The 27,663-nt window shown below is 36.6% G+C and overlaps 1 protein-coding gene across 5 annotated transcripts in view; it reads right to left on the reverse strand.

The window, feature by feature from the left end:
• The window catches only part of MCTP1 (multiple C2 and transmembrane domain containing 1), a 418,517-nt gene that overhangs the window by 254,210 nt on the left and 136,644 nt on the right, over positions 1-27,663 (reverse strand). For 3 of the 5 annotated variants that reach the window (XM_027765984.1, XM_006162512.3, XM_027765983.1), the window contains exons 4-6: positions 23,970-24,049; positions 18,754-18,865; positions 8,010-8,048 (exon numbers count right to left, since the gene is read on the reverse strand). In XM_027765984.1, the coding sequence (XP_027621785.1) occupies positions 8,010-8,048; positions 18,754-18,865; positions 23,970-24,049 (231 nt within the window). The remainder of the gene's footprint in view (positions 1-8,009; positions 8,049-18,753; positions 18,866-23,969; positions 24,050-27,663) is intronic. The other 2 variants (XM_027765986.1, XM_027765985.1) reach the window with 1 other exon arrangement.

Raw genomic sequence — 27,663 nt, forward strand, 5'->3', positions numbered from 1 at the left:
TATGCTTTTCTTTTTCCTAACTAGAAGAACTCAATCTTTTAAAAAGATATAATTTTAAATGGATAATTCTCTTTACTTTGAATTGCAATTATTTTTCACTTCGACAGTGTACTCAGCATCATGTGGGAAAAATTTAGATACGATATTAACTAAGTACTTGAAGTCTCCTTATACAAATCATTTCTCTTTATGTAACTGGAGTCAATTATACAACTTTTATAACTAAGGTAGTTTTATTTTAATGTAAAATATATTAAGGCATACTTTAATGGAGATAAAAGTCTTGGCTTTAGACTCAAGATACTTATTGCAAGTAAGAAAACGATTTAACAACTAAAATTATTATGAATTAAAGTTTTAGGTGGTCTAAGATGACTGATACTGAAGCTGCACCACTCCATAGTTTCTAGTTTTCCTCAGAGAAATGCAGTGTTCTGCCCTAATTCTGTGCCTCATAGGCAAAAAGAAAAAGGGACTCATGGATTCTGGAGGTGGGTGGAAATTTTAATGATCCAGATTTAAGACTTAAGGTTCTCTTAAAATTTGAGGGACAAAAATATTAGCCACATTTGGATCCCATGAAGTCCCTTGGCCATGCTATTCATGTCATGTTTAATTACCGTTGTCATTCATCAACTAAAATTTATATTTCATTTTACAACCCGCATTCTCATGTAAATCGAGGCCTTTATTTCAAATGAAACAATTCAATTTTCCTGTGGACCCTTTTGGCATTTATTGCTCTGCATGGGTATGAAATTTACAACAGATCAGCCAAGGTCCTTCTTTCTTAGTTTCCAATGGTAACAACAACAATGACAAAACACCTGGCATTTTGATAATAATCTCTAAACAAAAGTAGTGGCTTTATTACGGAAAGCAAGAAGAACAGCATAAACTATTCAAGAACTCTAGAGAAGACTGGTCTTAAATCATAGTTGTAGATATTTAGTCACACTTCAGCTTCCTTCAAGACAAGAGGCTGATAGTTAGGGAAAGCACCATGTAAAAGGGCTAAAAGTATAAAGTCACAGCAAAAAGAGACAGAACAAAAAACACAGGCATTAAATTTGAAAGTACTGAAGTTATTCTAATATTGAATTGTTGAGCTGTTTCTACTGAGGTTACTAATTTCGTAAAGTAGTAAAGAACCACTGATGATATCTTATTTAGATAGATTTGGGAGAATTCTTCAAAAAAGTTCATGGAAAATGTGTATTGTGAAAACTCCCCATGAATTTCACATTTTTCTTGCACAAGAATTAACTTGTATTTTAATTCCCTCTCCCATAAACTTTTCGAAGTTCCTTCCTATTTTGCTTTCAAAAATCTAACATGCACTAAGAAAACTTCTCTTCAGAGATAAACGCCTACCTATGAATCTAAAAATAGCCAGATTTTAAATCTAAAAATCTAAAATATACATCTTTTCTCAGTGAACTAAAACTAAGAGATAGATACCTAGAGCCCAGTTATTAATTCTCTCTTTGACCAGCTCAGGAAGGGTCTTGAGAAATCATTAAGCTTGCTTGGTAACATACCAGCAACGAAAAGGACAATCAGCGATCACACAATAAAACACCACAGACCTGGAACACAGGCATAATGGAATCCATTCTCTACTTGAGATTACATTTTATCCTTTTACTTTGGGCCAGCTCATCCAGATTTTCTCCCAGAAAGATCTACCACACTCAGAACACTCAACAAGAGAGGTCAAACAAATATAAAGCCATTGTTACAGAAAATCTCTGTAGGTCTGAGTACTAATACAGAGAAATGTGACATGTTATACTTACTGGGAGATAGTAACAAAACAGCAAGAAGAATCACTGCAATACAAAGTTTAATTTGGCTCCATGTGTTTTGTGGGATAATTAACCATACTGGTATTATGATACTATCTCTCTTTTAAATAGACTTGTTATGAATTCCAAGACTTTGGTTAATGGAGCTCAAAACATTCTCCTGGGGTCAAAATACTACCCAGTTGTGGTTGACCTGGCAGTATTTTATGAATGAGTAACAATGGAGCCACATGCGAGGCCCAGGTTTGGATCTCAGGTGGACCTTAAAACCCTGGGCACTCCTGTGGTCCTGGCTGGCTAGGAGGCTGGGGGAGGACTGTGGTGTGGTGAGACCCTTTTGGGGGTACCTGTCTCTTTCTCATCTAATAATAAATAAAATAGCTTTTATAATACAAATACTCATTTTCATTTGCCATTTGTTCATTGCTGCGTTTTAGACCCTCAGAAGTCTAAATTACAAAGTTGACTTCACAGCATTTCCAAAGAACAAAGATTTGGGAGTGCAAACAATGGCAAAGTCAGACATTTAGAATAATTTAGTTCTTAAAAAATATGTAAGAATATCAATTTTTCCCCCAAAGACAAATGCATGATAATTAGAAATGAGGCATCAAAAAAAGCCATTTTGGTCACTCATGATTGAGAAAGTCTATGACCAATAAAGTTTTCCTTTCTAAAAACCATCTATTTATTAGAGACGATATGAGGTCTGTGCAGAAAAGACCCGATTACTGTTAAATAATGACTTTTTAAATATGTCTGACTGACTGCACGAGACACTTCAAAATGTGTAAATCTGTTTCTCCACCATTACTTAAATTAAAGCACTTAGAGGTTTCTGCTGATGCATTTTTAATGTGTCATCCTAGGTGTCAAGTTTAACTACGCCCTGCAGACTTACACAGTTGAAAGTATTCTCTAGTTTAAATGAACGATATCCTTGCCAAAACTCTTATTAAAATGGTTTCATTCAACCAATGAATAAAGTGTTTTATAGTTCATTAAAATTATGCTAAGTAATTATAATAAAATCTTTATTAAAAAGATGTACTCCTAAAAAAAGATATAAGCCATCAAGTAACAGAAGATGTGATAATGAGACATCATCACAGTCGTCTATGTTATATTATTCAAAGGATGAACTATTCTTTTATTTTATTTTATTATTATTTTTTTGTGGAGAGGTTTTTGCTATGGGGAGCATGCACTTGCCAGAAAGACCGAGAGAGACAGAGAGACAGAAAGCGAGAAATCACCTCCCAGGGGGGATGGCCATGCCGCAATCCCTCCTCCTCCATTCTCCTCTCAGGATCTTGGGCACGCACGCACACACGCCCAGAGTGTTTTAAGGCACCAGGTCTGGGATTTGAACCACGGCCGACTACATGGGAGTTCAGCGACATAGCCATTACGCTAAATGCTGGTCCCTAGGATGAACTATTCTTAAAGAAAACAATTCTGAATGGTTACAGTTGAGTAGAGGAATTGCAACATGTGTTATCTTTATATTCGTTTCACAATAGTATTTCTCATATAACTGAAGTTCAGTAATTTACTGAAAGCACCTACGTTTATTGTTCTCTCACTCATTGATAAACTCATTCTGCTAAGTTAAAACAGACCCCCCTACACACAGTGTAGTATAGAATCATAAATGTTTATCCTTTGATAGTCAATTATTTCATTTTTTTGTCTATTTTTGGTTTGACCCCACAAAATTTAGTCATAAAATACATATAAATCTTCTCTTTTGAGCTCAGGAAACTCTCTCTCTCTCTCTTTTTTTTTTTTGGAGAGGTTTTCACTATAGGGCGCGTGCGCTCACCAGACAGACAGAGACATAGAGACAAAAAGCGAGAAATCACCCCCCAGGGGGGATGGTCACGCCGCAATCCCTTCTCCTCCATTCTCCTCTTGGGATCTTGGGCACGCACACACATGTGCCCAGTGTGAGTTTTAAGCCACCGGGTCTGGGACGCGAACCGTGGTCGACTACATAGGAGTCCAGGGACATAGCCATTATGCTAACTGCTGGTCCCAGGAAACTCTCTTGATGAATAATTTAACCTCAGAATAAATTATCAATGATAGGCTTCTTCTAAGTCAAAGCCTTATCACTTCTCTGCCAAAATGCATTTTGTCACATAAGTGTTAACTCTTTGAGTGGGATAATTATCCAGTGGCCCAAGTTTAGGAGACATCCTTATTGGCAAGTGTAGTATTAAAATAACATTCTTCTATACTAGTTGAGTGTGGGACAGAATTTAAAATGTGCACGATGGGAAGTGTGCTTGTGTTTTAAAGGACAGGACCCTCCCTAGAAGAGGAGATAGTATGGAATTTATAACTATTTACTAGTTTACATACCATTGAAAGTAGCACATAATTTATATGCATTTGCTTTTCACAGATATGCTTAAGGGCATTTCCCCCCACTTCTTTTTAGGTCCTAAAAAGCAATTATGATTCCCCTGTCCTCAAGCTAGCTATCCTCCTGATTTCAATAGTAAATATAGTGGGGCCAGTAGGTGGCATAGTGGTTAAGGTAATGGACTTCTACACGGCTAACCAAGGTTCAAGACCCAGCTTGAAACTCACACGGGGCATGTGTTCATACATGCCAAAAATGCCAAGGGGAAAATGGGGGAGAAGGGACTACGGCAATCCCCTCTGAGGGGTAATTTTTCACTTTCTCTCTCTCTGTTTCTAAAGTGAGGACACAGACTCTATAGTAAAAATCTTTCTGAAAACAAAAACAAAACAATAAATATAACCCTTCATTTTGTGAGTGTCACAAATAATATTTCCACTGAAATAATTTGTTATTGGCAAGTGTAGTATTAAAAATATAGGCTGGCCCTAGTGGTTAAGGGAACCAGATCCCACGTGGCCAAACATGTGTGTGAATCCTGGTCCTAGAAGCTTGAAAAACACCCCAGGCATATGTGTATGTGTATCTCAAATCCTGACGAGATGGAGAAAAGAAGGTATTACGGCATGACCACATTTTACTGGGTGGTGCTTTCCCCCCTCCATCTGTCTTTCTCAGGCAAGCACACATATTCTTTGGGTTTCAAAATAATAATAATAATAAAAACATGGAAGGAAATATCATCAGAGAAAGCCAAGATGATGACAATGATGGGCAGATATTTAAGTAGCGGGAAATTCCGGGAGCTGATTCATCTTGTATAGAGGGGACAGATGCAAATTATAACATGACAAAGGGTGATAAATAAGGGGAAAAAATATATAAACTCACACATACATATATATGTGTGTATATATCTATGTATAATATAGACACACATACATATATATATATATATATATGAAACCAGAAATGGAAAAATACCGATAATATGTATGATCAAGTCACTTTGCAGTATATTCTGGATGGGAAATCATATTTCGTATGCTGTGATGATGTTCAGTGAATGAATGTAAAATTAATTCATTAAAAGTTAGAATTAAAATTTAAAAAGGTCAGTTTAGATTTTTCACCTCTGTAGTTTTAAGTAACCAAGTAAAGGAAGAAAGACTGCATGGGAAAGAAAACCTCTAATAATGGTGCAACTTTGTTAACTCTAAGTCCTTGCTACAAAGTTCGAAATTCTGATTATACATTCTCTATTGGTGCTCAAGCCTGACATAAAAAAATGCAAGAAACCTCATCTTGTAAATCAAGAATCCAAAGATGAAGATCTGTGTTTACATAAAACATTTGCCTCTGACCTTGAGCATGGTTATATCATACATAAAACACCTGTATTTTAATGTAATGCAAACAAATCAAACCCTCTCTCCAAAAACGAAACTGAACAAATTCTTATTCAGACAAGAATCTTTAGGGAGATGATTGAAATAATTAGAAAAGGGATACATTTCCACAGAACAGTAGCACAGTAACACCTATAAAATTATACACCAAAGTCAGACAACCCTGATTCCCAGGAAGCACAGTTCACTGAAGGAAAGGATTGCGTGAACAGTTTCGACCTAGTGGTATGTGCTCAGGAAAATGAACAAGGTTGTAACCCAAACTCTAAACTTCCTTGGATTTTCAATTTAACACTGGGTTCTTGTATTACTAATATGGACGAATATGGCAAATATATTAATGCACAGACAATGTGAATGAATTAGCAGGTATTCAGTATGTTCTCACAGAAATTATCAGATGAGTGAATTGATTTTACTTCATTCAGCATTCAATAGCACCATTAAATTTTACAAAATAGAAACTCCTGCAGGCTAAAAGCTCAAAACTGTATTAATACACATACTAAATATAGTCTGCAAAACTCTCAAATGAGTGTTGAGTCAGACATAGAAATTCTTCAGTGGCAGGCCTCAACAATGTACCAGTTTGAACGTATAAACAGATTATTAAAAAGAAATAAAAACTCCAAAAATGTAACATATAAAAATAGTGAAGAAGAGATGTTTATTATACATTTTTAATGTTTTATAAACCGAAGGATACTAGGCAGATATGTTATTATTTAATTTATCAGTAAATTTATATATAAATTAAATCTATGTTTAAATGAACAAGGTTGTAACCCAAACTCCAAACTTCCTTGAATTTTCAATTTAACACTGGGTTCTTGTATTACTAATATGGATGAATATGGTAAATATACTAGAGCACAGGAAATTTGAATGAATTAGCAGGTGTTCAGTATGTTCTCACAGAAATTATCAGATGAGTGAATTGATTTTACTTCATTCAGCATTCAAAATGAAGAATTTTAAAGAAGAATTTATTTCTATTCTTTCTTTTATACCATAATAAAAAGACTATTTTTATTAATTAATACTGAATGCTATGCTATGTATGCTCAATCTAATGTCACAAGTTAAATATTCCTGGAAAAGAAAATAGTGCTATGTATTAATGGGTTGTTGTTTTTTTACACAAATATATCACAATGTTGATACAGAATGAAGAACGTCAAATGATCTGAATTTAAACATACATACAGCTTTGGTAACACTAATTTTAAAGTATACTTCCAAAGGAAAAAAGAGTAATACAAATCCAAACAGTGCAAATATTTCATTAAAATGTTCTGAAACTTCAATTTGATTGGCAAAAAATACAATGGACACCAAGTCAAAAATATTCAGCAACCTTTCTTAATAACTGTTTTTCACTTTATCAAAATGCCAAAGGTGATTTTTAATAGAATCCTAAATTTTTTTCATGAGTCAAATTGTCTTTTGGTCATTGAATGCTATAAAAATTGAGGAGAAGCTATATAATAAGAAACATTTGATAAAATAGGTTAACTCATTACCACAAATATATAAAAAAAACCATTTTAATACAAAAGGTTTTAAAATTAACAGTAACAAAAATAATAAAAATTTATGAAATACTGAAGTAAAAGCATGATTCAATCAGAATGGAAGAAAAAAAGATTGTCATGTTCCAGGGTCTAAAAAAATTACTCATTATTCAAAAGAAATTCTGATTTTAAGTAGAAATTTGAGCAAACAAGGCTTTTATAAATAAGATTCCTTCAATTTGTCACAAGACACATTCATATAAAAGCTCAGTTTCACCTTAATATTTATCTGTGTCCAAGAGTGGGACCACCCCTGAGCCAATGCACAGCTTAGCTAATACCTCATATATCTTTTAAATTAGAAGAAGAACCAGGGCTTAGAGAGTTACAGAAACCATCAAGTCCTCTCACTCTCAGATTAATTTATTTTTTGCAGTGAGGAGAGGTGATGAGGGAAGATATTCTCATTATATACTCCAAAGATCTAGTAATGCAGGATTTTTTTTTTTTGAGTTTTGAAACGTCATATTTAACTTTACATGAACAAAAACTGTAAATGGCATGTATCTTTCTTCTGTCTAAGGTTGTCTCTGCCCTAACCTCATCATTTCACTCCTTAGGCAAGTGATTTTCTAGACCCTGTTGGACATAATAGAGACCGGATGCTGAGAATGATGCTGAGGAGTGACCAGAGATTAGCGAGAGGATGATTGGAATGCTATTGATCAGTGTGACTTCTATTTATTTAAAAAGCATTGCGTGATTTGCTTGAAGTTTATGGGGGAAAAATAACTGAATAGTGATGAAATCTTGTGGTATAGTTTGCAGAGGCATGAGAGAGCTTTGAGAAAGCAGTTGATAGTTCTTCTCAACAAGAAAAGCTGAAAGATCACATGCTAAGAATTACCTTACTTGATCTTTTCCAACTCTTCCTCATTAGCATTGTCTGCAAATAAAATAAAGCATTTTCATTATCGTTTCACTCACATATGGAATGGGGCAGCCAATTGTGTTCTAGAGGAACATAACATGTATTAGCCCTTTACATAGCAGCTTCCAGTATAACTACACAAAGACCGTTTTTCACACACACATCACTAGAGAAGTACCTTTAACATCCATGCAGTCTTTCTGGTGAAAGTTTGTTGACCTTATTATTTTTTGCAACAAAATGAGACAGTGTATTTTAAATAGAATAGAAAATGTAATTATTGATTGTAAACAGCACATCGAGTCTCAAGATTTGTAATTGTTCCTTTTGGTGGTGGAGGTGGAAGAGGTACATGACATTGCAGGTACATAATAATTTTCTCTTCAAACACTTTTGACGTTTGTAGCTCTGGTGGCATCCTAGAATTGTGTTTGCTTTTAGTTAATCTTCAACTATATTAGGACCTACAAATGTTTTTTTTTTTTAAAAAAAAAACAAAAAACAAAAAACAAAAACTGCCAGAGGGCACTTGCATGAGAGAGAGAGAGGAGAGGAGGGAGTAAGCAGCGCCCCCAATTAGGTGTGGGCACACTGCAATTCCTCCTCTGTTTCTCCCTCTCATCATGATTTTGGGCATAAGCATGCATGCCCTCATGTTTTTCAAGTCACCAGGGCTGGGATTTGAATCACAGTTGGCCAGGTGAGAGCCGACTCCCTTGATCACTAGGCTACAGTGCCATCCATACAAAGGCTTTTAATTGAGAAAAATGCTGCACATTGTAATGTCCATTAGTGCATTTTCTTGCTAAATGTTTGGTTTAAAGTAGTTAGTTTGTGTCAATTGTAAGAGATTTTTTTTTTTAGCCAAAAGTTTGATTACATTTCTAGAAATCAGTGAGGAGTGCCCAAGATCTCTTGCATAAAGTATCGAAGATCTCTTGCAAAAAGTAAACATTAAAGTCCAAAGATTTTTTATTTTCTCTTTACTTTTAAACATTTCTCAATAAACACTTAAGTATTAAGCTTACTGATTAATCTTTTTAGTTTATCTTAGCTGTACCATTATCTTTAAGGCAGATAGGAGAATAGGGAATATTAATATTTGGAGCAAAGGAAATTGCTTATTCTTTGCTTGCCACATTTGTATATTGAGGAGGTGTACCAGTACCTTTAAGAGCTATATTTCTTTCAGCAGAATTTACTATATAGAGAGACTATTTAACAAAGCACTTATGGATTACAAAAATACAAAAAAGAAAAAATTTGAATATGAGATTAAGGCAACCTTTGACATAAACCAAAAGAATGGGATTATGCAGAGGTTCTAGGGCAGGAGATAAGGGTTTTCGAAGACAATGATATGTTCCTCTTTTCTGTAGATCATTGTCTTCTAGGGTGTAGTTTCTCTATATGCACATTGTGTTACATGTTGACCAAAATATGGAAGAATAGTACATTTCCTAACATTTAGTACTTCCCCCACCTTTTTCCCAAATGAAACTAGGAAATTAGAAAGCATTGTTTTCTGATACCATTATAAAAATATTTTACATGTTTGATGTACTAATGTCTAATGAATTTTAAGCAACAAATCTCACCACTGGGTTACAGAGATGACCATGTGGTGGACATGGCATAAATGCTGTTGATGCTGAATGAATCCTTACCAACACCACCACCACCAGCCTTATTATTTTTTGCAACAAAATGAGACAGTGTATTTTAAATAGAATAGAAAATGTAATTATTGATTGTAAACAGCACATCGAGTCTCAAGATTTGTAATTGTTCCTTTTGGTGGTGGAGGTGGAAGAGGTACATGACATTGCAGGTACATAATAATTTTCTCTTCAAACACTTTTGACGTTTGTAGCTCTGGTGGCATCCTAGAATTGTGTTTGCTTTTAGTTAATCTTCAACTATATTAGGACCTACAAATGTTTTTTTTTTTTTAAAAAAACAAAAAACAAAAAACAAAAACTGCCAGAGGGCACTTGCATGAGAGAGAGAGAGGAGAGGAGGGAGTAAGCAGCGCCCCCAATTAGGTGTGGGCACACTGCAATTCCTCCTCTGTTTCTCCCTCTCATCATGATTTTGGGCATAAGCATGCATGCCCTCATGTTTTTCAAGTCACCAGGGCTGGGATTTGAATCACAGTTGGCCAGGTGAGAGCCGACTCCCTTGATCACTAGGCTACAGTGCCATCCATACAAAGGCTTTTAATTGAGAAAAATGCTGCACATTGTAATGTCCATTAGTGCATTTTCTTGCTAAATGTTTGGTTTAAAGTAGTTAGTTTGTGTCAATTGTAAGAGATTTTTTTTTTTAGCCAAAAGTTTGATTACATTTCTAGAAATCAGTGAGGAGTGCCCAAGATCTCTTGCATAAAGTATCGAAGATCTCTTGCAAAAAGTAAACATTAAAGTCCAAAGATTTTTTATTTTCTCTTTACTTTTAAACATTTCTCAATAAACACTTAAGTATTAAGCTTACTGATTAATCTTTTTAGTTTATCTTAGCTGTACCATTATCTTTAAGGCAGATAGGAGAATAGGGAATATTAATATTTGGAGCAAAGGAAATTGCTTATTCTTTGCTTGCCACATTTGTATATTGAGGAGGTGTACCAGTACCTTTAAGAGCTATATTTCTTTCAGCAGAATTTACTATATAGAGAGACTATTTAACAAAGCACTTATGGATTACAAAAATACAAAAAAGAAAAAATTTGAATATGAGATTAAGGCAACCTTTGACATAAACCAAAAGAATGGGATTATGCAGAGGTTCTAGGGCAGGAGATAAGGGTTTTCGAAGACAATGATATGTTCCTCTTTTCTGTAGATCATTGTCTTCTAGGGTGTAGTTTCTCTATATGCACATTGTGTTACATGTTGACCAAAATATGGAAGAATAGTACATTTCCTAACATTTAGTACTTCCCCCACCTTTTTCCCAAATGAAACTAGGAAATTAGAAAGCATTGTTTTCTGATACCATTATAAAAATATTTTACATGTTTGACGTACTAATGTCTAATGAATTTTAAGCAACAAATCTCACCACTGGGTTACAGAGATGACCATGTGGTGGACATGGCATAAATGCTGTTGATGCTGAATGAATCCTTACCAACACCACCACCACCAGTACCTCTTCCTTCATCGTCACCAAAAGGCAACTGAAAACCAAATACTTTAGCGGCAGGTTATATGCACAAAAATTCCCCCATTGGGAGTTAGACAATAAATGTTCAACTTTCTCAGATAGCAGTTTCAGTGGACAAAGAATGGTCATTCCTAGAGACAGTATTTTGAGTCCAATCAAGTGAGAACAATTAGTAAATGAATTAAAAAAGCAAAAATTTCTTAACTCATGGTCATCTCTCACCATCATCTAGCATCTAAGAGTCTTCCATTCTATAATAAATGTTAAGCTATACGAAAGGGGTTTAGAACCTCAGGAAAACTGGAATTCCATGGCAACACTAGTCGATATTGCAAGGATTCAATTCTGCTGTTCAAAGCCACTTCCCCTGACCTGGAAGTACTGCACACAATAAACCTTCCATAGGTAAAATAAAACAAGTTTGTATTTTTCCTGTCTCTCAGAATCAGCACTATAAACATGTTGCACTTTATTTTTTTATTTTTTTTTATTTTTTAGGGAAACTGATGGAAACAAAAAGTCAATCATTTCCCTAAGTATAAATGTGAAAAATGTGGCAGGTAGAAGGACCAATTTTTTTTTTTTCCTGATTCAGTATCCACAGTTCTATTATTAGATCCAGTGACTTTCAAAATGTGCCATGATTTTTTTTTTTCTTTTTTGGTGTGGTTTGGCTATAGGGCACGTGCGCTTGCCAGAAAGACAGAGAGCCAGAGAGACAGAAAGTGAGAAATCACCCCCCAGGGGGGATAGCCACGCCACAATCCCTTCTCCTCCATTTTCCTCTTGGGATCTTGGGCACGCACGCACACGTGCCCGGCGTGAGTTTAAGCCACCAGGTCTGGGATTCGAACTGTGCTCAGCTACATGGGAGTTCAGTGACATAGCCATTACGCTAACTGCTGGTCCCAAAATGTGCCTTGATTTTATTAAAAAAAAAAAAATCCCTCTTGAGTCAAACCCTTTAAGCCATGGATTTAAATATTCCACTCCCAAGTCTTTTTTTTTTCAGGTAGTTGGGTTAACATTGAGTTAATAAAATGGAACACAACAGAAAAGTTAGACAGAAATAAATTGAATAGACCTATTATCAAAACTATTATCTTATTATCAAAACTGTTCACTATTTGTGAGACATATTAGGGAAGAAAGATTATTTGGGGAATGTTAAAGATAGTAGATGGAGCAAATCTAGAAACGTATGATTTAATTATTGCTTTACGAGCTTAACTTCAACTGAGAAACATAGGAATTATTTATTACTTTTTGAAAGTATTAGCCAACACTGCCATTTAAATTCATTAGCAGCTCAACTTTCCTTGATGCTAATAAAAGGCATAAGTAGCATAAAAACATGGCGTGTAGAGGAGTTGCAAAGTGATTGCTATAAAAGATTCTGCAATCTCAATCCTTCTTTTCTTTTAGTCTTGTAGAAGAATTATACATACACTATACACACACGATCACAATAGGATTAGATACTTCAGTACATACATATTATCAAATATAATTCTAAAAAATATCAAATTAAACCAAGATAAAATACTTTTTAATTCATTAAAGGCCAGCAGGAGTTAATTCATATGTTTCTTTGAGTTTCCTAATTTTTTTTTTTTTAGCCTTAGTCAAGCAACTCGTAGGTCTAGGTGATCTAAAAGAGTGTGTAACACAAATAACTCACTTTTATTTCACAAATTCTCCAATGAAGAAAGCTGTGGATTGAACTCTGCTAGAAAAAGAGCCAGAAAGAACTCAAACACACTATCAGACGAAAATGCCATATAGGGGACACACATATATGCAGTACACACGTTTGCAGGTTTAAGAACAGGACATGCAATCAAAACAGAAATGACAGCTATGCCATGCAACTCATCAGCATGCCCCCCGTGAAGGCTCTGGTTTCTTGTACACACGATGCTGGAGATGTTAAAAAACATGTATCTGTTCACATCTCGGCAATTTTAAAGGACTCAATCATGAACTCAATGGAGAAGATTGTAATATAAGCAACTACAAAATACATTTGCTATTACTCATACTACACTGAAATGGCTGTAATTAGACACTGTGTGTTTTAGAAGCTGTAGTAGATTCTGTAGGGTGAAGCATTTTTCAACTAATTCTCCAGGTTTTCTGATTTTCAGAACTGGCAATCCACACGAGGAAAAATCATCCCAACTGCATTATTCATAGAACGCATTGCGCATTGTCAGTATCAACAGTACATGAGAACTCACTAGGTAACTGATTTAGAAATCTCAGCACTTCGTTATGTGAAGTACTAGGTATTTGCAGTGATTAATTTCTTCCTACTTTTTAATAGCAGTTGTTTAATGTTAACATTCTATTTCCTATTTGATTGTTAAAACTTATCTGTTAAAGGGTCCTGAAGCTCTCATCTCTTCTATCTCCATATTAATGCATATAAAATATTTAGCAAAGTTTTATAAACACAGGCATGAGAATAAATGTGTGATTTTTGAACTAAAGTCTTCAGTCCCCAAAGCTTAAAATAAATTGTGAGCTCGTAATCAAAGAGAACAGAAATCTTCCTTCAATTTTTCTGTGTGCAGGCCAATGGAAAAGTCATCCTCTCTTCCTGCCCTATACATTATTCTGAATATCAAGAGCACTTATGAAGCACTCGGAGACTGATTTCTGGCTTGCTGAAATTTTAGTTGAATTTCTCTAAATATGACTTATTCTTGGATAATTTGTGAAATTTCAGCATGTCACTTTCACCACAGCAGCATATTACGTATTTTAGGCATATGAAAACTTAATTTTAACATACATTGGATCTCTGACGGTTTTTAAACAGGAAACTTCAAGTGCAACCCAGAGAAATACATTTAATTAAAACTAGAGATGTAACAACATGAAGAAAATCCATACATGCTCACGATTCATTGTCATCATTTGAAATCCTTCAGAAGAGCACGATAACTTGACTTTAAGCACTCTCATGAATATATGCATTTTAAGAACTTACAAAAGGAAATTTAATATTGCTTGCAACAACCTCAGGCATTTGGATGTTGAAAGAAGGACAGAAAACAAACAAACAAACAAAAACGCAACTGGTTGTTTGGAGTATCCCTTCAAATTCTTACAGATGTTTGTCTGTAACCCATGGAACAACCATGAGACTTTGAGAAAAGTCATCCTGAGAAAGCTTATTTACATATGTGTATGTGTCTGTCTTTTCCCCTGAGGAGTGGTGGGATGAAAGATGAAGGAAGGTGTGGTGAAGTGCAGACATGTTTTAGGTAAGACAAGCGACACTGTACAAAACCTTGGATTTAAGAGAAGGTGAACCATGAAGTTTGCGTGGCTAGGGCAGAAGTTAGAAGTAGGGGAATATATGCTGGCTTGCTGAAGAGAAAGTTCATTACAAGTTTCCATTTAATTAGAGAGAGAGTGATAGGATACTGAAGACTTAAAAGAATAAAGGAGTTATAGAACCTAGCACAATATTAAGTACATTATTAATGATTTTTTTTTTCCTTTCAAGCAGATTCCTACAAATACTTTTGTTGGGAGTTTCAAAACTTAATAAATAGTGTTGATAAAGCTAATAACTAGTTTAAGAGAACTTAATAAAACAGTTTAAGAGTTTTAGAGCTGCCATATAGGCCAACAAATAAAGATTAAAACAAAATAGTGAACATATGTATTTACTGGGAATTTTCGTAATAGAAAAATGTATGTTTAGAAACCCAGATTCGAATCTAGGATATCGAACTAGCTAGGACACTGAATCCCAAGAGAATTCCTACAGGGGATTCTTTATCCTTCCCCTCTCCTCTGACCCAGTTTACTTCACAATCAAGTCTCTGTCCCTGGTATTGGCAGACCCACAAGGAAGAGCCAGAGAAGCCCCGCTGCCTCCTCAGGTGAGGACAGCGTCACAATGGCATGTGCAAAAATGTTCCTAGCCGGAGGCTGAACCTTGTACAGTCGGCCACCATTGTGCCTTTTTGGAGCCCTGGTTAAGTCACTTGCTTCTCTGACAGAGGAAAGAAGCCAGAGGAGTTCAACTTAGTAGGAGAAGGAAGAAGACACCATTTTTCAGGCAACGCATCAGAATAAACACAGTACTGTTCTGGAACTCTGAAAGGGGAAGGCACGAAGTAAAGGAGTGAGTGAAAAATGCTTGGAAAAAGAGGATTTCTTCCAAACCATCTGCAGTAGTTAAAAGGATTTGAGTCAAGAAAATGGCATGAGAATTTCCAGAGAAACTATGTTAAGAATGATTGTAGCTGGAGCGATACGGTAAGGAAAAAGGAAGAGGCAGAAAGGAAGATGACTAAAACCACATTGTTGATGTGTAACTGTTTTAGGTAATCGACTTATTTTCTTCCGTATTCATGTTTGAGAACTCGCTGATAGAATAATCCACTCCTATACACCATAATATTTTTTAAATGGTATCTTTTCTAAGAAGAAAGATATTGTACCAGAAAAATAAATTGGAGCAGCCATGGAGATAGAGTTTTGCAAGGACTGTCAAAGAAAATAAAATATTGGAAGTGACTTTGCCCATGCTGACTTATATTTCTGTGTATTTAGAAGAGCTCAACAGCTTCATCCTAAGGTCACCTGATATTGACTTACTCCCTATAACCCTCAGCTTGATCTTAGTATATTTAATCAAGGTCCTTTTAATGTGGAAGTTTAGCAGATTATTCATCATCGGTTCATCCAGGTAACAACAGCTGCTGTGTCATTCCAACCTCTAGCGATATTGCAAGTTAGAGTGATTTTGGGATAATTTAGACATTGGGTATTTAGATATTTTTGTTTAGGAGGTACTGTCTTTCATTAACACAGCAAAAACTTTGGTGAAGGAACATTCCATCACCACATTTTCAATCTGGTACTTGTAAACTTGCTATTTCTCTCCCTCTCTACCTCTTTTAATCCAAAACTCCATCAGATTTCTTTCTTTTTTTAAGTGAAGCTTTTGCTATAGGACGCATGCACTCGCTGGAGAGGGATAGACAGAAAGCAAGAAATCACCCCCCAAGGGGGATGGCCTTGCTACAATTCCTTCTCTATTCTCCTCTCAGGATCTTGGGCACGCATGCATGCGCACATGCCTGGTGTGAGTTTGAAGCCACCAGGTCTGGGACTTGAACCACAGTCACTATGTGGGAGTCCAGCGATGTAATCATTACACAATCTGCTCGTCCCCCTCCATCATATTTCAACTGGATTTCTACAATAGCATCATTGTCATCCTTTGGGTCTGTGCTCTTACAATGTAGCTATTGAGAATTTTTCTAAACGTGAATTGTTTATGCTACTTCCTGTTTATAGACCTTTCTAGGGCTGCCCATTGCTCTTTGGGAAAAGATCACAGACCATAACATACAGGCCCTATGTGGTCTGGGCATGTCCCCTGTACTCCAGCGTCACCTTGTGCACCATGATCTCCCACACTCTGCTTCTACCCTCTCTAAGCTCCAAGGACTTTTTTCTAATTTTTTTATGCTTCCTGTTTCCTCTAGCCACGGGGCCTTTGCATGGGTGGCTTTCTCTGCTTAAAATCCTTCCTCTTGTCCAAGTTTTTGACTTGTTTAACCTTCTTCATACTTCCTACCTTAACTCCCACTTGGTTTCCTTAGAGAAGCCCTGTCTCGTGGAGTAGAAAAAATTTTCCTGTATTTATTCTTACGGCAACATGGACCTCTTTTCTTATGGTGCTTGAAACAGCTATCGTTTTACATGTCCTCTGGGGTTATCGGATTTCTGACTTATCCACAGGATCTTAGTTCTACTGTATCCAATGTGTGCAACATAAGAAGTGGCCTGTAGGTTCCAGGTGCACACCAGTATTATTCAATAAGGCACAAATGAACATTTATACTCCATTTCTACGTATGGGTTAGCCAGCTAGCATATACTTCCTGGCCAGTGCTGGAGTGAAATTACGTCTTCTGAACTTGGTGCTTCCAAAACAATGGGTTTCATTTCTTTTCTTTTCTTTTCTTTTCTTTTCTTTTCTTTTCTTTTCTTTTCTTTTCTTTTCTTTTCTTTTTTTAAAAGATATTTTTGCTATAGGGTGTGTGCATTTACTGGAGAGAGAGACACACACAGAGACAGAAAGTGGGAAATCACCCTCAGGGGGGATGACCATGCCACAGTCCCTACTCTTTCATTCTCCTGTCAGCATCTTGAGCATGCACGTACATGTGTCCGGCATGAGTTTTAAGCCACAGAGTCAGGGACTCAAAACTGCAGTCGACCTACGTGGGAGCCCAGCGATGTAACCATTACGCCATCTGCTGGTCCCAGTTTTCTAAATACTCTCTGTTAAAGAATATTCCTCTCCTTCCCTCTCCTCTACATAGGTTACCTCTGCATACATCCATAATTTCACCATGCTAAATTCTCACAACAGTCATAAGTATTATTTGATAATAATTGCTAGAAAAGAGAAATTTCTGAGTCAATAAAGTATAGATACGCATATTTAGCTAATACTGTACATGAGTTTGTGTGCTCATTGTTTAACTTTTGAGGGTGAAGAGAAATACTGCTTAATTTTTAAGGATAATGAGAAATACTTCTTGAAAGGTTGAATCTCTGAGTGAGTTTAAAATAGTTCCAAATTTAAAGTTGGAATTCATTGTTTTTACCTACCCTTTCAGGGAAAATGTCAATAATGCCTTTTCAGCAGTCAATATATGCCAGTTTTAATCATGCATTATTTTAAGACAGCAATTCAAACATTGCTGAAATAGAATATTGGAACTTGCCTAAAAAAATTACATCTTCCACTAAAATGTGTTGCAATCAGAGCTAGTTAGAGTAATTCCCAGGCACATGGAAAGCACATTGAATCGAATCATGTCTGGTCAGGGGTGGCAGAGAGTGCACTGGCAAGCATACTGATGAGGGTCAAACCCCGTATTTTCAATGTGATTGCAATGGTCTGGGAGTAACTGGCTCCCCGCATCCCTTGTCAGTTTCTCATAGCAGCATGGTGTGCAAGGAAGTACAGACAGCTAGTGCTGAAAAATGGCTACTACCGAGATGGGAGGCCATCAATAAGATGAAGAGTACTCACTTATCGTTCTGTAAACAAATACCAGAAGGCAGAAACTCTGTTACAATTGCCCCTCATTTTCTTTGTTATGGTACACCTGACAATATAGTCAAAACCAGTAGGGGCTGGAAAGCTCCACGTGGAAATCAAAGTATTCAATTCACTAGTAAATGTATTCCCTGAATAAATACTAATATTTGTCTCCCATATTACATGTCTGAAATTGAGAAATAAAGTCGTAATAAAGGATTCAAATCTATTTCTTATTTACAACAAGAGGTTCTGATCTGGAGTGTGGAACAGGAAATTTGAGTTGAAAAGATACAATAAGCGTGGACGAGTAATGCCCCGGATACTCACAGAGACCAAGGACTGGCAAGATTTTCATACACAGCTTCTCTTTATTATTACTTCTGGGTCCAGGGAAGGCTCACAACATTCGAACAAGTGAGAGCAAGAAAGAGCTCCTGGTGGCTGTTGGGGGGCAGGACTTACCACATCCCTAGATTCTCCTTCTTTTGGGGTAAGAGTGACTGAGAGCAAAATGATTCCAAGATCATGGTCAGGATAATGGGGATCTTTCAGAGTGAGGGTCACATCTGTGAGCCTGTGAAATAAAATATTTTGATTGTCAACAGTCATTAAATGAATTAGCCAAAATATATCTTTTCTATTAACAATGGATTATTTTAAGAAGAAAAACACTTTTGTCTTCATTTATTTTCCCAGTACAATTTCTGTTGTTATCATCCACATGCTAAATTATCCAAGAAAATAAATGGTGGGTCAGCTGGAGATACTGGAGTTCGCTAGATGATTTTGTCCTTCACAGGCTTCTAGAAAGTTTCTGAAAAGGTCAAGAAAGCGCAACAGTATTGAGAAACCCCGAACTCCCTTCTCAATGATCTCTAAATTCAGCGAGCAGTACAAGCTATTTTCCTTAAGTCTGAGTTCAGTGACTAAATAAGGGTCATTTATTAACTGCTATTTTCCTTTTAGTTCTATTTAGAGTTTTTTTTTTCTTTCTTTCTTTTTTTTTTTCTTCCTTTAGAGCAGTAGTATAATTAGAAGTAAATTTGTGAATAGGAGAGGAGGAAAATATAAAACATAATTTCCTAGATACACATTGGAGACATATTTTTAAAATGATGCACAACTATTTAAAAGACTCTCTAATACTTAAAATAAGCTTCTTTAAAAAAAATTATGCCAGAGGTCCTGCATGTGCACCAGAGAGAGAGAGACTGAGACAGAGACAGACAGCAAAAGCACCTCTCATGGGGGATGGTCATGCTACAATCTCTTTTTCATTATTCCTTTTTGAAATTTTGGCCATATTGTACGTGCACCCAGAAAGTTTTCTGTTTTCATTTTTATTTAATTTTTTTAAGAGAGGGATATTTTTTTGCTATGGGGTGTGTGTGCTCACTGGAAAGAGAGACATTGAAAGTGAGAAATCACCCCCTGGGGAGATGGCCACACCACAATCCCTTCACCTCCAAACTCCTCTCAGGATTTGGGCATGCACACACATGCACCCAGTGTGAGTTTTAGGTCACTGGATCTGAGACTCAAAGTAAGGTGGACTACTTGGGAGTCCAGCAATGTAATCATTTTGCCATCAAATAAATGATTTGGTCCTCAAACCAGCAAGTTTATTTATTTGTATTTATTTATTTATTTTAGAGAGAGATTTTTTGCTATAGGGCATGTGTGCTTGCCAGAGAGAGAGAGACAGAAAGCAAGAAATCACCCCTTCTCTATCCCCAAAGGACGACGGTTACGCCACAATCCCTTCTCCTCCATTCTCCTCTTGGGATTTTGGGCATGCACTCTCTTGCCTGGCATGAGTTTTAAGCCACTGGGTCCAGGACTCAAACCACAGTTGAGTACATGGGCGTCCCGCGATGTAACCATTATGCCATCCGCTGATTCCCCAGCAAGTTTTTTAAGTTACAGGGTCTGGGACAGGAACTGCACAGTTGGCCGTGTGGAATCCAGCCACTTTAAGCACCATGTCAAGGCCAGCTCAATAATGCTTCTATTTTTGATTAAACATATGTCTAAGTAATTTTTAGTTTCTGAATACAAAGAAATTGATACTTATGAGTTGGATAATATAGGCTTTGTAATTATATAAGCATCTCTGCAGAAGGGATTATTAAGCTACTCAATAATATTCACAATCAATTTTAGCAAATCACAGAAAGCACACATCCATGGACATGACACAGGTGACACCTTGCTTGCCTACTTCCATTAATGTTGAATAGGTATGGGTTAGTACTCACCATAAACCTAACCGTGTGGAAAATACAGTACCAAAAACAAAGAATCTTGAAATATGGGCAAATTAGGAGTGTCCCCTAGCATATTCATTGATTCATTCATCTCATTCACAAAATGTATATTAAACACACCATCAATGCCACACATAGTGCTCGTTCTTAGTTCATCGAGCTTAACTTCTGGTACATGATACAGTTGTATTCTAGAACTGAGGAGAGAGTTTATCAGGACTTTCAATCCTGGCTGCCTATCAGAATCAATTGAGAAGCTTTTCGGTTTTTGGCTGTAGGGCTTATACACACTTACTGGAGGGAGAGAGAGACAGGAAGGGAGGAAGAAAGCAGCTCAGAGGGGGACCAGTCACACACAATGCCTCTCCTTCTCCAGTTTCCCCTCCGTTTGGGATTTCGGGCAGGCTCACATATATATCCAGCATGTTCCTCAAGGTCCGGGGCGGGGACTCAAACTGCATGGTTGGCCATGTGGGATCCAGATGTCTTAACCACCAGCCAGAGCCAGCCCCTGGAAAGCCTTTTAGAATGACATAGTCCTGGATTGCACCCCGATAATTCTGGTTCACTAGATAGGGATGAGGTCTGGAGGTCTGTTTCTCTTTCTCTTTTTGTATACATTGTGTGTGTGTGTGTGAATACTATTAAGAATCTTTTTTCTAAGTGACACATAATCATTATACATATTTATGTGATTTTTCAGTGTAAGGATACAGTATGTCATGATTAAATCTGAATAATTAGCATATCCATCATTTCGCCCGTTTGTCATTACTCTGTGTTGGGAACATCCAAAATCTTCTTTTTTCAGCTACTCAGAAATATATAGGAAATTACTGTTAACTACAGTCACCTGATCATACTTTATAACATCAGACATTTTTACTCTTACCTATCTCTAATGTTGGAAGTCTGCATATTTATAAAGTTTCCAAATGATTTTCTCATGTAACCAGTATTAAAAACCACAGCACTTTTCAATGCTAAGATTTTATGATACTAGGAAATCTTTCACATAATGCTTAATTTACCAAGTCATGAGAAAACATGAACAATTTTTATAGAGTCAGGGATTTTTAACTGAATCATAGGCAACCTGTGAGAATGATAATACATATAAAGTTATAACAGCTGCGATGCAAATTACTCCAATATTAATTTAGTTATAACTAATCATTATGGATTGATGGTAACAACTTGTTCTTTTTCCTTAAACATGGGTGTGTATGTGTATAGTATATACACACACATGTATATAGTGTGTATATATACTTATATGAAGTTACAATTTCATTTGGTTCACTTTCCTGTAATGATTACATAGAGAATTTATAGGAAAAACTTTATTATATATTTATAATGATTGTATCATAATATCATTATACCATAAGTATTTAAAAACACTTTAATTGCTTTATGATGCTTCTATACTATTTTCTTTCAAAGGGTTATCTTAATGTATTCTCTGGTAGCATAAGTACGTGACTACTACTGTTATTACCCATTTTTCTATGCCCAGAGACTACTGATTTATACATAGAATGAAATGCCATAAATAAATACATTATTTTAAGAAGTAATCATTTGGGCAGCTGCAGTGGTACAGTGAGAATGCAATGCTCCATGATTCTGAGGCCCATCGGAGGTCCTGGGTTCACATCCCTTGTGCATGCTGGGCTCACGTGCTTGTGCCAGTGACCCAGGATGGTTGAGGCAGGGGTGGGGGTGGATAATGGCGTGAAGTGATCCTGCTAGGGGTTTCAATCTCTCCATTTCTCATGGAAGAAATAACTAAACTTAGAAAAAAAAAAGAGTAGCAAACTGATGTTTATGTATTTTTGAAAAGAGGAATAGTTAGAGAAATACATAAAATAAGTAATGTGGCAAAATAGACAACAGGTACTTGTTTATACTGTCTTTTAATTTTCTTAATTATCCTATATTTTCCCACTTAAAATTACTTTTCACTAATGATTTAAATACAGAACAAGAGAACTTCAGGCTTTGGGATTAAGCCTAGTAATCTGCATATCTGTATCCAAAGGTCTACAGAGAGAGTAATTGTGGCTTTTAGAAAACAGTCCCATCTGGGGGCCAGCAAGTGGCATGGTGGTTAACAGTCCCGTCCATGCAATTGAGCTCGGTTTTCAAGGTGGACAAGATACAACCTCGCTTAAGACAACTTCCTTCAATGGCAGGAGGTGTGAGTCTGTGCTAGGCTTTTAGTGGGGATAGAGGATATACAGGAAGCACAGAAAAAGCTACTTTAAGTGCAGGCTGAGCAAAAACAATCATTGGAAGTCCAATGTGTACCACCGAGCTCACACTTAGCTGGACTATAGCATAGAAGGGAGCTGAACTGCTTATACTCTCTACATTTACAAAAATATAAAGTAGTGATCTGGCCATGACTTTGCTTTCCTGCCTTCCACTATTCTTGCCAAATGACATAACATAGTTATCTAGAACTGAATTCCTTTTCCTTAAAACTGTCAAGCACTGTTTCATCTTTTTTTCTTTTGTAGGACTTATCAATATTTAGGTTCTATGTTGAAATGAAATTTGACAAATAGAATCCCATAATTAAGTGAAAAGTGTGATGAATATTAGTAATAATAATATAACTGTGCATCTAGCCGAACAATGATAATATAAGTGAGCAAATACAATCAATCTTCCTCTACTTTAGGAACACCCCTTGTAACCTAGTGTTGGTGACAGGGTGATAGTAACCAGCTAGGGCAGAGGTCCTTAACCCCTGGGCCGTGGGGCAGCATTGGTTCACAGCCTGTTAGGAGAGGGGTTGCACAGTAAGAGGTGAGTGGTGAGTGAGCGAGCAAAGCTCAACCTGTATTTACAGCCTCTCCCCATTGCTCGTATTACTGCCTGAGCCCTGCCTTCTTGATAGAAGCTGTGGTATTAAGTTCTTATAGGAACCTCCTGATGGGACCATCTAGTTGTGGGAAAACTAGCTCAGGGGTCCCACTGATTCCACATTATGATGAGTTTTATAAGTATTTCATTATATGCTATGATGTAGTAGTAATAGAAATAAAATGCATAATAAATGTAATATACTTGAATCACCTCAGAACTATCTCCTTCTACCCTGGTCCATGGAGAACTTGTCTTCCACGAAACTGGTCCTTGGTGCCAAAAATATTAGAAACTGCTGGGTTAGGGGACAGAGTAAGTGTCCAAGAATTTTTCTGTTAAGTAGTTATCAAATAAGATAAGGAAAATTTATTGTTTCCAGTGGAGCAGTGAAAAAGATTTGAGGAAGTTCTGACTAGACCAAAGTCTCACAGCTGTATATAACAGAGCTGTTGCTGGAAACCAGATCGACTGACATTTTCTATTACACAAGGCCTGCTCCATGACCAGTAGCCAAATTATAACAGTTCAAGTTACCTGTTTAACTCCAGTTGTGTGAGATCCAGAAAGGCTGAACCCATAAAGTCATCCTGTAGTCCGAAATCATAGTCAAATACCTAAGAAGCCAAAGAGAAAAAGAATTGTTAGAAATAACTCCATTATCATCTTTAAATAAAAACATGTTCATCAAATATTGGTTGCTGATGTTACCAAAATGAAACTTCTTAATATTTCTTTAAAATGTACTTGATTTTGTACTTTGGAATATTAGGGTCTCACAAAATATTCAAAATAAATTATATTCTAAAAATTAGTATTATTGGGGCCAGTAGGTGGTGTAATGGTTGCTGTGCTGGACTCTCACATGGCTGACCACAGTTTGAGTCCAGGACCTGGCAGCTTGCTTTCTCACTTCCCTCTCTCTCTCTCTTTCTCTTTCTAGTGAATTAAAAAACAATAATAACAATAATAATGAAATAAAATAAACACATCTTTAAAAAATTAGTATTATTGATTTATATAACAGTACTTTTGGGAGATGTAGCAGAATCAAGAAAAATACACTAAATCTTCAAAAATGTGGTAAACAAAGACTTAAAATATTTTTCATGTATTATGGAAGGGATATTAGCATTACCACAAGGCAAAATTACTGGCAGTGGAAAATGTTTACATTACTTACCCTCAAATCCTAGGATGAGAAAAAGACAAAATTGAAATCTTGTCATATTGTATTTAGAAATATGTTTAAAAAATTTTTTTTGAGAGGTTTTTGCTATAGGGTATGTGCTCACCAGAAAGACAGAGAGAGACAGAAAGCAAGAAATCACCACCTGGGGGGGGATGGCCATGCCGCAATCCCTTCTCCTCCATTCTCCTCTTGGGATCTTGGACATGCATGCACACGTGCCTGGCGTGAGTTTAATCCACTGGGTCTGGGACTCAAACTGTGGTCGACTACGAGGGAGTTCAGCAACATAGCCATTATGCGTTATAACTGCTGGTCCCAAGATATTTAAATTTAACAAATATAACTTGGGTACCCACTTTGGAAGAAAGCACATGACATTTGACAAATATATCTTTCATATTGGGCAATAGGTGATAAAAATATGATTCCAGTTTCTTCATATTTTTTAGGCCATTAAAGATAAATATTGGGGACCAGCAGATAACATAGCAGTTATGATGTTGGACACCCATGTGGCCAGTCAAAATTTGAGTCCTGGACATCATGGCTTGAAACTCATGCTGGGCACATGTGTATGTGAGTGCCCAAGATCCTGGGAGGAGAATGGAGGAGAAGGGATTTAGGTGTGGCCATCCTCATGGGGGGTGATTTCTCACTTTCCCTCTCACTGTCTCTGTCTCTTTCTCTGGTGAGTACATGCTCCCTAAGGAAAAAAATCTCTTAAAAAAGATAAATTCTGTATTAGTATAGAACAATACCATTTTAAACACACACAGTAAAAATTGAGATGTTAGAATTAAATTACTTTGTTAAGTAATAGTAAAGTTAAACTGAATTGAAGCTTTATTGTTATGAACAATTTTGGGGGAAAATATTAATGCAGCAAAGAACAACAAAAGAAAATGGAAAAGAAAAGGAGAAGTCACATTTCTCCTTTCTGTTAACACTTTGTAGCCAATACCTTCCAGAAGTCTTGCATGATTCTTACTCTTACTTTAATAAGACAGATAATGTCCCTGACCTCTGAACCCTACAATGAGGAGCTAAGACAGTCAAGGAATACCTAAAGAGATATCCACGGTTCAATGATGAGTGCTGTAGAGACAAATAACAGCCAAAGGGTTTATTAGGGTTGCTACTTTATACAGCGAGTTCAGGAAGTCCTCTTTGAGGAAGTGTATCTGTGTAGAGACTGGAAGTATGAGAAGGATTCTGCCATGTTAGTGTGGGAGGAGCACTCCAGCTGGAAGGAACTGGAAGCACGGGAGAGGAACCCATGTGTTTATGGATCAGAATGAAGTCAGGAGCCTGAGATTGGAGAATGGAAGAAGGTTGGAGAGACAGCTCAGAGCTACATTAGTTAGGGCTGTTTCCAAAGTGCTCTAAGTAAATGCAAACTTGCTAACTTCCATTCATTCACTAATGTTCTCATTCGTTCATTCCTTCAGCCAGTATTGATCAAGTACTGATTATGTGCCAGGCAGTTCGCTAAGCTGTGAATAAACAATGGTAAGCAAAACTGACATCATAAATGCTTATAACTGGGCTGGCCTTGAAGCACAGTGGTTAAGTGCTGTGCACTGGGGACCAGATCCCTTATGGCTGAACATGGTTCAAATCTTGGTTCTGGCAACTTAAGAAACATACTGGTTATATGTGCACACATGCCCCGAATCCTGATGGGATGGAGAAATGGTGGAGAAAAGATTGTGGTGTGATCATGTCTCATTAGGGGTTGTTTTCTCTCTCTCTTTGTCTCTCTCTGTCTCTGGCAGCACACACTCTCTGGCAATGAAAAACAATAAAAGAAAATGTTTACAGTTTACCAAGAAAGATTAATGTTAATCAAAGAAGTGCATAGGGGATATATAATTACAAGTTTTGGTAAGTGTTTTAAGGGAAATAAAAGGATGTGAAAAGAAAGAATAACAAAGCTCATGGAAAGCCTTTAAGATGAACAGAGCAAAGCAAAGCAAAACAAAACAAAACTGCTACTAGATGAAGTTTAGAGCTGTGCTCCTCAACCTTTTCAAGCAGAAAACATTTGTACTGAGCATTGGCAAAAGTGGGCATAAACAGGTAAACCCACTCTCAAACAGATGAACCAGGACATTGGACTCGCCAGCACTCACGTGCCCAAGACTCAGCTCAGCAGTTAGAAAGCTCAAAGCAGAGGAAACTGAAGGTACAGCCGATCTGAAGCCATTACTGATTTTTTTTTCTTCCCTACAGGTGTACTTCAGTTTCAAAAAACCTTAGTATGTAAAAACTTGATAGTTAAGCAAAAAGATAAACACTTTGCATTACAAAAGGATTCTTAGATTTGAAGAGTCACAAGGGAATTTATTTAAGTAATAAGCTCCCCTAATGCCTTTTAAATTATTCAATTTGCAGTCATTTGATTTACATACAACCTTTCAGGAGTACATTTATTGTAGAAAGCTCAGCATTCTTGCAATAAATATTCTCCTTGATCAATTACACTTCTGAGCCTTATCATCTGCTCGGTGGCACCTCACATGCACATACTGCACAGCTCATGCAACTGACACCGTGGTGTTTGCAAGTGCTACAGTAGTGTCTTTTACAACAGAAAATCTGCATCGAAACATTAGAGAAATTTCTCTTGTGCTATTTCTTCTAATAGCATCCTTAGGCTTACATTCTTGGGGAAGAGAAGATAGGGACATGTTCTCAAATGAGAACACCTAGGGTACTTCTACAAGTATGAGGTGAAGAGCTGTGAATCTAGAGACTTGATTAGTGTAGACAGCACACCTGCGTGATTCCACATCCAAACTCTTTATTCTTACAGTGAGAGCCTTTCCTACTGTGCTAACTCTGGATGTGTACTTTAGCCCTTAATTCTTACTAATCAGCAAAGACTTAAACATGGGAAAGAATGGAAACACCAGAGTCCATCCATGATAGAAATGATTAGCTATGCTACTTGGTTTCAAGCTCTATAAACTATATGTCAGAGGAATTCTTGCTGTCGTGGCATTTCAGAAATAGACAGCATAGAAGAGAAAATAAAAA

This window comes from Tupaia chinensis, unplaced genomic scaffold (genome assembly GCF_000334495.1).
Source record: "Tupaia chinensis unplaced genomic scaffold, TupChi_1.0 Scaffold140095_1, whole genome shotgun sequence".
In the NCBI taxonomy this organism is placed as follows: Eukaryota; Metazoa; Chordata; class Mammalia; order Scandentia; family Tupaiidae; genus Tupaia; species Tupaia belangeri.